General features: G+C 41.0%; 1 protein-coding gene across 17 annotated transcripts in view; it reads left to right on the top strand.

The window, feature by feature from the left end:
• The window catches only part of LOC309709734 (unconventional myosin-IXAa-like), a 155694-nt gene that overhangs the window by 104146 nt on the left and 38334 nt on the right, over positions 1-13214 (top strand). For all 17 annotated transcript variants that reach the window (XM_082538521.1, XM_082538520.1, XM_082538527.1 and 14 more), the window contains 2 exons: positions 5373-5489; positions 6930-7064. In XM_082538521.1, the coding sequence (XP_082394647.1) occupies positions 5373-5489; positions 6930-7064 (252 nt within the window). The remainder of the gene's footprint in view (positions 1-5372; positions 5490-6929; positions 7065-13214) is intronic.

Here is a 13214-nt window from a genome sequence, read left to right as displayed (position 1 = left end):
TATCCAAGCTGGATGCACATAACTCTGACCCCAGTGTGATTTAGTCTGGGTTTAGAAGCGAGTGTGTACATGTGTGAGATCTTGATTGCATGCATGTGTGTGTGTGTCTGTAAGCATGCGTGGGTCCATGCTGGTCACGATAAGGCAAGCGGTTTGACAATTTTGATGTGGCTACAGATTATTTGACTCTACCACTTCCTTCTTCCTGTTTGAAAGACAGACATATTGAAAGAGAAGTGTATGTGCGGGGATCAGGCGTTGATGGTGGGGAATAATCAGACCCTCATTCAAATGGCTTCCATTCATCTATGAGGCGTCACTTTATGATAGTTTTAAGCTATATGATGATGAGAAGTATAAAACCACTCCCCTATTGGTGATGGATTGTAAAATGCATCAAAAACACCCAGTAAACATACATATATGGGCACTGACACAGATAACAAGTACATAAATGCAAATGAAAAACATATGCATACTGGCATATTGTGGTGAAATACCTAGATAAAACATCCTGCAGCGAGGAAGCTAGCAGGCCACGTGCAGTGTGAGCTCATGCTGGTGTTTCACGCCTCCTGTGGTTTTTCAAGGAGGAGGAACGAGAGAAAGAGATGGAGACAGAGAAAACAACAAGTTCCCCTTCCAGGGCTTTATAATCAGAAACACCAGCTAAGACCCAGTTTAACAGTCCGTATTGCTGCACTTTCCAAAAGCCTCCGATAAAGTCCTGCTAATTATTTCATCTGTTGCTTAGGTGGGCATTGAGTGAAACATTTTCTACGCATTTGCTTCCAGCCATATTCCCTTCTAGTTCCTAACTTGTCCCATTTTTATGAATAATTAAGTGACATGGCAAAATACAGAGACGACACGTGCTCAGTGGGCATGTCAAATGTTCACTTCAGATCTGCCAATCCCAAGTTCCTGCTGCAGCAATTAAATTGTGATTCTTTTTGTATTATTCATATCAATCTTACATAAGTCTGTGGGCACAGAGACGTCACAGGCCTGCCTGCTAAAAATATATCACAAGCAATCAATAATGTAAAAGAGAGGAGGCAGCTTTTAAAAATGCACGTTTTTGCTTCATCATAGTGGTTTGCTGCAAGACTTTCAGTCCTTCGTGCATCTGCGTTGGTGTGCTCGGCCTCTGCAGTTATTAAAATAGTGGTTAGAATAGGCCCAAAAAACTTTTAGTAGAAACTATCATCTCTTATGGTTTCAGCTAGCCCACAGATATCAACAATAAGTGTATGATCTGAGAGGAGAACACTAACATAGCAGCAAAGCAAAAAGACATACTCGGAGACCAACACCCCTGCTGAGAAAAACATGCCCTCCTTTGGAAGAACACCTAGCTAACCCTCTAAATGTTTTTGACACCTCCCTCATGGTAATCAGTAGTAACCTTTACTCTCATAGGAAGTCATTTCAACTGCTCCCCTCAAAGCTGAGAAAGGCTTAACTTGTGAGCCTGCACCAGCAGTTATTTTACTTCTTGCTGCTCGAAGGCAATGAATGCCATTGATATTCTGAAGACAGTGGATCGCCGTGCTCCTAATTGCTAGGTAGCAAACTGCTATAGTTAGCTAACAATACTGGTAGCTTTCTGATTTATCTACATTCTGCATATAACTGTTATAGGACTAAAACTGCATGTGTAGGAATACTGAGTCTCCAGATCCTATCTGCCAGAATCTAGTTTTTATCTCAATAAATGCTTAGCTAGCCTGGTATTAGTGCATCCCATAAAAAAATGGTAAATGTTCGATCATTCCAGTCTGCCTGCCAGGAATATTTGGGGTTACTATCTTGCCCAAGGATATTTGGGCTGCTCTCCGATGCATCCACTGGAGCATGACTGTGTATGAATGTTACATAGAAAGCACTTAAACATGTTGTATCCATCACTTTATAAAACGAGAGTAGAAAAGGACTGTATAAGAATAACTGGTTCTGCTGAAGGTTTCCTCCTGTTAAAAGGGAGTTTTTCCTTACCACTGTCACTAAGTGCCTGATCATAGGGGGTCTTCTGATTGTTGGGGTATTCTCTTAATTAACGTAGGGTCTTTACCTTACAATATAAAGTACCTTGAGGCAACTTTTTTTTAGGCATTATATATGTTGAATTGTGAAGTTGACTGACTTGAATTTGCCATAGGGCTTTTCGATAGTCACATGACATAAGGCTCTGTGAGGGATAAACCTACATCAAGATGAGAGAGTTATTTACAACAACACAACTGATTCTGTGATTCTTTTTGATTGTCCCATAGATGAAATCCTCTCTGATTGGATCACACTTAGCAGCCTTTTTGGATTGGGGTATTGCACAAATATTTTGGGGTTCCTGACATAAAAATATTTGACCTAGCTGAAGCAGATTTCCTTTGTGTCATTACACTCCCTGTTCAATCATAATACTTATTAGTGACAGAGAACATGCTCTGGTGTCCAAGTCAGGTCTGCTTATGTTAGCTTAGCATGATTTTGATCGTCTCTAAAGAGAAAGAATAGTTGCTGTTTTGCTCATTGAGGCACAGTGGGTTGGGTTTTTTTAATGGATCACAAAGTGAACTATAAAAAATGTTGTGCAAATACTAATCTGTAGGTCTGGAGATACTTAAGGCTCTGGCTCATGACTGAAAACTCCAAAAGTATTACAGCACTGTGCACAGCGAGCCTACAAAACATAAGACCACTAACTCTGAGCAGACAGGGAACTTAAACAGGGGCTCTGTTTGCCCTTTAAATACAAAGTGGCTGTTGTTATACTGCCTAACAGTTTATTCATAACAGGAGCCTCGGGTACATTGCCTTTTCTAAGTTACAGTAGCACAGCCACTGATAGGCTGTTAACATTGATGGTAACTTACTCAATCTTACTCAAGCAAGTAGCTCGATTATTTTTCCTTAAGCAACTTCTGATTGTTGACTGCTGGCTCTTTTCAGTTGCCTGTTGCTGTAATTATACATCCTGATGTTTTGATGCCTAAAAATAAAATAACCATGTTATACATTAATGGAACAAAGGTTATTAATTTAGGTTTGAAATAAGAGGATTGATCCTCACGTGTCTGTAACATTAAATCACTCAATACTGTAAACTGCAAAGCTGCTACGCTGGTCATTTTAAACCACTTCAAGGTCACTTTAAATGATTCAACTGTAAATTGGAAACTTAGACTGTTATTGATCCTTTTTACCCTAATTTTAAAATGTATATTTATTCCTTTTATCTTTACCTCAGTCTTAAGTGTATATTTATTCTTATTCTTCTTATATTTATTGTTGTTTTTTGCACTGAATGGAACTGGAGCCTTGTCGCACGTCTCTCTATATACTGTACTGTATATAGCAGAGATGACAATAAAGTTAACTTTGACTTTGATTATGCTTAGGATCAATGCTAGCAACTAGAGAAAAACTAGCAATGCATTGCAAAAACACAATGCCAGTCACCTCTGCTCATCTAAATCATGATCATATACACTTAGTGTCCATTATATTTGGTAGTACCACGTTGGATCTCTGGTTACTGCAGATTTGTCGACTGCACATCCATGATGCAAATCTCCTGCTCTGCCACATCCTAAAGATGCTCTGTTGGTGTTAGGGCCGAGAGGGCCAGGCTGTGTGTGTGCACTCAAATGCAGACACAGAGGGAGGCAAAACGGGCGTGAACACAGTGCTTTATTTACAGTGCCTAGTGAACTTACAAAGCAGGAAACTGTGGAAGCTATGAACTGTGGAAACTGTGAATTGTGAATTGTGAGGCCAAACTATGAACATGAAACTCTGAGTGCTATGACTAGGTGCTAGATTTCACGGATGGATCCTGGGAATGGAAAAAGGGGCAGCGGCTTGGATGGAGGTACGCAGTCAGCGTTGTAGTTTAAAGTGTCATGCGAGGAGGGGGTGTCCAAGGGGTTCCGGGTGAGGAGTATCCAGAGAGGATCCAGAATATACTTGGAGTGAGGGACTTGGCAGGGAGGCAGGCAGGTGTAGTCCAATGATGGAAAGGAAGCAACCAGATGACAGAACCAGCATCCAGGCGGAGATGTGAGTAGTTTAGCTTGGGAAGTGCGACTGACAGGTGGGTCCTATGACAAAGAAAACACGGTGAGGAGAAAAGCAGTAGTTAAGGGGCTCTCACAAGGGCTTGGCGGCGTAGCACTAACGTGAGTTAGCAAAAGATCTGGCAGAGGTCTGTTGTGAATGCTGGTCTTATATGCTGGTGACTTGATTGGAACCAGGTGTGGAAGCTGATTGGAGTCTCTGCCTGAAGGTGGAGCCCAGCGGAGTGGAAAAACCCCGTACTCACCCGGACCATGACAGTTGGATTAAAATCTGGTGACTGCGGAAGTCGTTTTAAAACCGTGAACTCACTCTCATGTTCAGGAAACCAGTTTAAGATGATCTGAGCTTTGTGACGTGGTGTGTTATCCCACCAGAAGATTGGGTGCACTTTGTTCATACGGCAACAGACATGAGCATCAAATATACTCAGGTAGGATGCTCAGTTGGCACTAAGGGTCAGGAAAAATTCCCCAGACAATTACACTACCAGCACCAGCCTGACCTGATGATACAAGGCAGGATGGATCCATGCTTTCATGCTGTTCACACCAAATTCTGACACTACGGTCTGACTGTTGCAGCAATGTTTGTTGTTGCACCAACAACCATGCCACATTAAAAGTACTTAAATGACTTCTCTGCCCCGTTCTAATGCTCAGTTTGAACTTCAGCAGGTTGTCTTGATCGTGTCCACTGGCTGAATTGATATCTGTATTAACTAGCAGCTGAACGAGTTTACACATAAAATGTCTTTGCGTGCATATTCAGTACTTTTGTGTGCATAGAGATTAAGCTAAGAAGACCATAACATCAGTCATTTAAAGTTGGAGCTTCTGGTATGTAGATTATTCTTGCAGTCAGGCTAACTTCTTTCCTGTGCTTTGAGTCTTTAGGCAGATCAAAGTTAATGTTTGAATAAATGTTGTTGTTTTCAGAAAAATCTGGATGAGGTTTTTGTTGCAGCCATCGCCAAATTATGAGCAGTTTTTGATTTAAAACACCATCCACTGATTCATTTTTCTCCATTGCTTTTCTGTCTGTTTAATCTCTTCCATCAAATGTTTCAGCTGCAGCAGGATTTTATTAGAACGTTTTCTCTGCCCACTTTACACATTTAACATTACAATGATCCAGTAACAGAACAAGTGGGGAAAAAAAGCTAAAAAAGTTACTTGAGCAAGACTGTGAGTGAAAGCGGTAAACATCCACAGAGCTAGCTTCTGTTTCAGATTATAAAATCCATATGTTTTTGATCACGTTGTTTGTCTGTGTGTGTGTTTGTTTGTGTGTAGGCAGGCACAGTGAGGGACTCCATGGCCAAGTCACTGTACAGCGCGCTGTTTGACTGGATTGTGTTCAGGACCAACCATGCCCTGCTGAACAACAAGGACCTGGAGGACAGTTCAAAGGTAGGAATGAAAACACACTCCACGAACACAGAGTCAGACACCTTTAACAAGGTCTAAACTGGATATCTCTGATTAGATCGCCTTTCCTCCAGTTATTGTCGTCTTGATTTCACCTGTGTGTGTGTGTGTGTGTGTGTGTGTGTGTGTGTGTGTGTGTGTGTGTGTGTGTGTGTGTGTGTGTGTGTGTCCAAGTGTCCAAATAAAGTGATCTCCCTCAAAATTCATATTAGAAATATCCTTCAAATATTGTCATTAATAATATTAGTTAGGTTACACCACCCTTAAATGGAACAGAGCTGTTATGAACTGTAGTAATTAAACCTGATTTTAGTACTTTTGTTAGACAACTATTATTATCATTATTATTATTATTATTATTATTATTATTATTATTATTATTAAACGATTATACCGTTACACTGAGTAAATATTGGCCATGTTGTTCTTTCTTCTATTTCTGTTGCCTTTTGTTTTATTCCTAGAGGCAGAGGGTGTGATATGTGTGTATACGTGTGCGTGTGTGTGTGTGTTGGCAGCTGGCAAGCCAAACCCAGTGGGTGCATCGAAGGAATTGGAAAACAGATCGTTGTGTGTGTGTGTGTGTATGCTAGGAACATTTGGGCAGATGGCATCAAGTTCCCTTCAGCTCGGTTTACCCCCCATGGTCCTCTGATGTCCCAGCACTCTGCCTGTGTGTGCGTGGATGTGTGTACTTGTCTTATTCATATCGTGGGGACATAAATCTATTTACACAGTCACATTGTGGGAATTTGCCCCTTTCTGTGGGGAAAAACAGTCCACAGGATGTAAATCATTTGATTTTAGGCTGAGGACTTAGTTTAAGGTTCGAGTATTGATGAGCAGTGCTTTAGCCTGCAGGAAATGAATGTAAGTCAATGCAGCGTCCTCTGAAATGGTGAAAACAGGAGTGCGTGTGAGTGCCTCCCTTGGCACTGACATCATCTGTCTGTGTGTTTGTCAGGGGTCGATGAGGGTGCAATTTCCATCAAGGTCATTGTTCTTATGTTCAGATACCAGATTATATATATATATATGCCATGTGTTCTTGTATGTTTTTTATGCCAAACTATAAAAAATGAGCCTTCAGAGGGAAATAAAACACTGCTGAATAACATTCAATTAAATGAGAAGCAGCTTTTACAGTCCATTTCATAATTAAAGGCCTTCTCTGAGTGAATGCCTTCTTTAGATGGTGCATATTAATGATGCATGATGACATGAATCTTACTGACACCCGGGGGGCAAGTGAGAGGCTGGAGCAAGTGGGACGTAAAGGGAAACATCTCTAAATAAAGATGCTGTTGGTCAAAGCATCATGCATTTCTACTCATGTTTACAGTGTTTCAAAGGGAAGAGTCTTCCTTTAAAAAGAAATCACGCTGATTAAATCTGAGGTCTGCTGTCTGCCTGTTCCACCAGATCCTGTCTATAGGAGTGCTGGACATCTTTGGCTTTGAGGATTATGAGAACAACAGTTTTGAACAGTTCTGTATCAACTTCGCCAACGAACGACTTCAGCACTATTTCAACCAACACATCTTCAAACTGGAGCAGGTAGGGTAATGTTACTGTTTTTCCTTTCCTTTTCTTTCCTCCACACAATAATCATTGTGCAGCCGCAGTACATGTGTCAAAGTCTACTTCATTTACAGTCAAACAGCAAGTAAGTAAAGCTTTATTTATATAGCACCTTTCAAGATATAAAATCACAAAATGCTTTACAAGATCCAACAATGCATAAAAAGCAAAACAGCACATTTAAAAAGATATGTTTGTAACTGGTTTTCATAAGAGACCACAGAGTCCACCAGTGTCAAATCCAAAGGAACAGATTTCCAGAGTCTGGGGGCCACTGAACAGAAGGCTCTGTCTCCCTTTGTTTTCAGCTTAGTGCAGGGGACCATCAGCAGGCCCTGGTCATAGGACCTCAGGGACCTGCCAGGGACATATGGATGCAGTTGCCCTCTGATATAACCTGGTGCCTGTCTGTGAAAAGCTCTCCAAGTCAATAAAATAATCTTAAATTCCACTCTGAAATAAACCGGAGCCCAGTGTAGCTGCATGAGGATTGGAGTCCCATTTGAGTCACATTGTGTTGTTTTTTGTCAGAAGCCTGGCAGCAGCACTAAGAGGTATAAGTGTCTCCTTTATCCCAGATGTGCATTTTTCTGGCACAAAGATAATTATTTCAGTTTTGTCTTGGTTTAGTTGAAGAAAACTGTCTGCCATCCACTGTTTAACAGTGTCTCATAAACTAAACTAAAATAAAGTCTTTCATAAACTGTGGAGTTTAAGCATTTCATTTGGGTGAAATTAGGCGTACAAGTGAATATCATCTGCATAGTAGTGATAGGAGATCCTTACAGGTTAACAGTCTGTGTCCTGGGGGAGCGAATACAATAAAAACAGCAGAGCCCCCAAAACAGAACCAAGGGGTACACCAACATGAACTGGAGGGGGAGATCTGTACTTAAAACTAGCCACAAAAAAAGATCTGTCAGATAGGTATGAAGAGAACCACTGTAAGGCCGATCCTGATACATCAAGGGCAACTGCATCAAAAGCTGAGATCTGGACAGATGCTAGGAAGCATCAGCTGCTAAGTAGTCATCTACAGAACATTCTGGACATGACAACTAAGGCTGGTTGATAACTTGATAATTTTTATTGAAAACATGATCATGGGAAACTCTTTAGTTCTTCATCAGCCTTAATCACGCCGGTTGTATTCCTCTGGTGAGCGTGCGTAGTGCTCCTGTGACACTACTGTGAAAGCAGCTGTAATTATGCAGTTGGGCTAGGGTAGCACACACATCTATTAATGTGAAAGGTCAGAGGAAAAAGTGCTGAATACTCAGAACAGGCTGACAGGCTGGGTTAGAGTGCATGAGTCAAGCTGAGCAGCATGGATCTGACAGCTTAGTGCTGCTAACATAGCTTTGTGCAGGTCGTTGGATTGACTTGTTTACTATTCATGCCTCCTTCTCTTTCACCACTGCTGCATCTCAGAGCAAACTCATCTGCAGCATCAAAACTAGCCTCTATGAGTCAAAAAATCCCACATCAGTTACATTATATATTCATGCTGTTTTATTTGGATGCCAACTGCTAACCCACGTAATATTCTGCGTGCCGTGTTGTTTCTGTTGTTGTTTCCAAATCACATCGAGTGGACAACAGAACTGAGAAGGAAAAATAGAGAAAGATCATTTAGGGGAGATTATGAGTCTCAAATCAGACGGACTGTGTCAGAGTAGCTGTCAGCTCTCCTCTCCCTCTTGCTGAACACTGATAGGCCGTGGCAATTTAACATGCTAGCTGATGGCTGACGGTGAAGCTAAGAGAGGAAGGGAGTGTGAAAAAAAAAAGAATAATGGCAGCAAACAAGTGCAGTAAACGTCTCTTCAGTCTTAATGAAGATAACAAACCGGCAGTCAGCCAGTGCTAATGGCGCTGTTATCTGTTTCTCACTGTTAGCCCTCAGGCTACACACACATGCAGGATAACATTTTAACCCAGCCAGTATTTTTCTACAATTCAGAGAGGAGACTGGCAGGACTGATCAGAACGGATTGCAACCTAACTTCAAAAATAAGTCCTTATCTGTCTTTCTGCATCCAACATCTGACAGAGTGATTTGTATCTAAAAACTCAAGATGTGATGTTTTTTGCACATTTGACTTCAAATTTATAGAGATCTGTGAAAACAGTATTTCCTCCCTTTCTTGATTTCTTTGTTTTTTGCATATTTCTCACACTTACATGTTTAAGATAGTCAAACACATTTTAATATTAAATAAAGATAACCCAAAAAAATACAAAATCCTTTTTTAAATGGTGTTTTCATTTAAAAAACTAGCCAAACCTACCTGCCCCCGGGTTAAAAAATAACTATTCCCTATAAAACTAATAACTGGTTGTGCCACATTTGGTAGCAAGAACTGCAATCAAGCATTTGTAATAACTAGCAATGAGTCTTTCACATTGCTGTGGAGAAATTTTGGACAACTCTTATTTGCAGAATTGTTTTAATTCAACCATATTGGAGATTTTTAAGCATGTATATGTTTAAGGTCATGTCAAAGCATGTCAATTGGATTTAAGGCCATACTTCAGCTAGGCCACTCCAAAACTGTCATTTTGGGTATTTTTTAGCCTGTCAAATGTGGATTTGCTGGTGTTTTTTGGATTAGTGTCCTGCTTGATAACCCAAGTGAGCTTGAGCTTCAGGTCACAAACTGATGTTCGGACGTTGTCCTTCAGGATAATCTGGTAGAGAGCAGAATTCATGGTTCCATGTTGTCATTGATGTGTTCTTGGAGTAATTTTGGTAGCCTATCCATTCCTGGGGAAGTTCACGACTATTCCAAGTTTCCTCCATGTGGGCATGTAGTGTCTCTCACTGTGCTTAGGCGGACTTCACAAATCCTTAGAAATGGCTTTGTAACCGTTATCAGACTCGTAGTTGTCAATGACTTTGTTTCTCACCTGTTCTTGGCTCTTTTTATATCCTGGCATGATCTTTTGCTTTTTGACACCTTTTAGCCTACTTCACTTGATCTATTTAAGTAATTTGATTTGATTTGATTGATTGATTTGATTTAACTGCATTTTGTATTTTTTCAGGTTAGTTTTACCAAATATAAAAAGTTGTTTGGTGATCTGAAACCTTAAAGTGTGACAAATATGCAAAAAACTAAGAAATTGGGAGTAGAAAAAATGTGTTTTCATAGCATTGGTGGCCTTAACATATTTCCAGTTAAGACTCTTTGAAAGAAACTATGCATACTATGTTTTTCTGCAGTGCTGTAGTTGAGCTCTACCAACTGAAGCACCGTGTAAGAATAAAAGATTACCTTAATTACATAAGTCATCATCTTATTCGTTTTAAAAGTACAGTAAATTTATTTATTTTTAGTTTGGTCTGTCACTGATGAATATCTCTGGTTTGTAAGGTGCTTCCATTTAAAGGCGTGTTCCTCTGTTACATTGAGTTAGTAAGAGTCAAAGTGCTCCTGAGATGGCCAGTCTTGCATCAAATATTGTTTCAAAAGAGTTCATGTTTATTATCCTTAATCACCGGTGTCCTCTGAAACTTTGGCTATCATTGAGTTTATCTAACAGAACAACAGCTGAGGTGGTGTTGGGCCCCTCTGAGGGAAGCTGGTAGAGCTTCAAAATAAAGAGCTGCCAGATCTCAACTGATTTGCGTTTGTTTGAATAAAATTGCGAGCCTTACTCTGATGTGATACGGAGAGAAAGCTCTTCACACCTACCTGTGGCTTTGTTTTGAGCCTTTGACTGCTGACCTCAGATCAGCTGGCACTCACCTTTAGAAGGTAACTAAACACTAATCATGACCCTGTAGGTGTTGTGGGGTGTTTGATGTCAAGTTTTATTTGTGGGGTTCAGATTACCTGGTTAATCCCAGAGGAAAACTCTGCCTTTCTGAGAGTTTTCTAAGATTTCTGGCATTAATAGATTACTGTTGTGCAGTCTGAACTGCCGTTGCTTAATTTTGTTGGAGTTGTACTCTGAGTATTAACAGTAGTATCAAATGAAATGGAGATGCAATTGAAATAAAACAGATCATATTGTCTACTTCCAGCTAACTGCAGCTCTTTACTCTTTTCTTTTTCACTTTAATTTTTTTAGTATTTTTGAAGATGTGATCTATTTTTTTACTATTAAGGTTGAATTCATTTCTATTCAACCTTTAAGTTTCAAAGACTGGAGCCATTTGTGGATTCCGTGCTTGGGTTGTAGCCCATTAATTGAGCTGTAATAAAGATCTACTGTTTGTGCTCATTTTTAAGAAGGATCATGTGTCCAGAAAAGATGTAAGCTGTTTTCTGAATGCGAGCAAAATGCATGCTTTCTGTCAGCTCATACGCCTCATTTTTGAAAGGCGGTTTTAGCTCTCCATCAAGGGGATTTTCCTCCTCTCTTCCCTCTGGGCTACAATCCGCTCTAGCCAACCAGCTGGTCTTATCAGTGCTGCGTGTTTATCTTTGGAACAGGAGCCAAAGCTAATAGCGCCGCACCAACCTTAGCCCTCAGCTGGATCGAGGAGGGTGTGAGTGTCTAGTGTTTACACTCTACATGCCAGTTGGTGCTTGATTTCTTGTCTGTACGAGGACCGTGTATCAAAGTGAGAAAACATATATGATGGCCACCGCCTAAGGCAAACACAGTATCGTGTTTACCTTGGGAGATATCACACTGACTCCGAACTGAAATAAAAAACATGTGGAAAGGTTTATCGTCATCTGACAGAGAATTCTGCAGCTTACTTTTTCCTCAGACAAAGCAACGAGGTATTTCTCTGAATTAATAGGATCCTTAGGAACGTGCCAATTTTACCAAAACAATCTCTTTATTGTATTAATGGTCATACTCATGAATTCATTTTTATGGGGCGGCTGTGGCTCAGGAGATAGAGCAAAACGCTGGAGTCCAAATCTTTTGGACCACCTACAATGAAACCATAAAAACACACATAAAAACAATCGGGATGGATATTTATGCTGTTATGGACCGGGTAAGGAAAGGATGTCACAATGAAAAATATCAGCCTACAAAGGACTGAATCCAAACGTCGGGACATGCTCCTAACGAGACGGCCTTGGTGTCCATGGTGTCCTATCTCCTCCCAGATCTGAACCAGGGGAGTCACTGAGCTCCTGACAGTCTGAGGTGCAACCTGGCAGAAACATAATGTCCCACAGGTGTTCAATTGGATGTAGGTCAGGTGAGCATGAGGGCCAGTCGATGATATCAAATGGTTCATCCTCCAGGAAAAAGCACAGGGTGCTTGTAGTGGATCTCCCAGTTCTAGTATTCAATGGCAATTGGCTCCATGGTGCCAGTCAGCGAGCACAAAGACATTCATACCAGTGACCTGCTGTAGGTGATTTTGTAGGGCTTATCCTGGTCCTTCTTTCACAAAGGAGCAGATACCAGTCCTGATGGCTTAAAGACCTTCTACGGCCCTGTCCAGCTCTTCTAGAGTAACTACCTGACTGGAATCTCCTCCATGCCCTTGAGACTGTGCTGGGAAACACAGCAAACGTTTTGGCAATAAACATATATTGATGTGCCATCCTGGAGCAGTCGGACTACTTGTGCAACCTTTGTAGTGTCCATTTATGGCTTCATGCTGCCAGTAATGACACTAACTGGAGCCGAATGCAAAACTTTAACTGAGGACCCACCAACCTTACAACATTAATGGATAAGTCTTTGAATTTTCTTTGACATTTCATGGTCTCTGGTCTCTGCTAGTTTTCTCCTTTCTGGATGCCCCTTTTTCCCCAAAGCACACACTCCAGCCCGTCTTTTTTTTTTTTTTTTTTGCATCTCTGCCAGTTTTGACGTCTTTTTCTCCTCACCCTTTTAAAACCACGAGAACTTGCTCCATCTCCAATTATTGCACCACTGTTCCTCCTGTCCGCTCAATAAAAACACTCTGCTGTCATAATAAGAGAGACAGGGAGCTTAGTGAGTTAGAAATATAAAGACGGAGGGAGTGGAGAGATAGCAGGAGCAATCGAGAAACACACACACACACACCCTCCCTCACCTCTACACCGGGGCTTTCAGCCAAACACAATCTGGGTTGCTTGAATGCTGCACTGAGTTACGCAGGAGAGAACAGACACATGGTTGACTAATGGATGGAAGGATGACCACAAATCCTGACCA

This window comes from Aulonocara stuartgranti, assembly GCF_965226115.1.
Source record: "Aulonocara stuartgranti genome assembly, chromosome: 7".
NCBI lineage: Eukaryota > Metazoa > Chordata > Actinopteri > Cichliformes > Cichlidae > Aulonocara > Aulonocara stuartgranti.
Note: the sequence above shows the minus strand (reverse complement) of the source record. Positions and strands in the feature narration are given on the sequence as shown.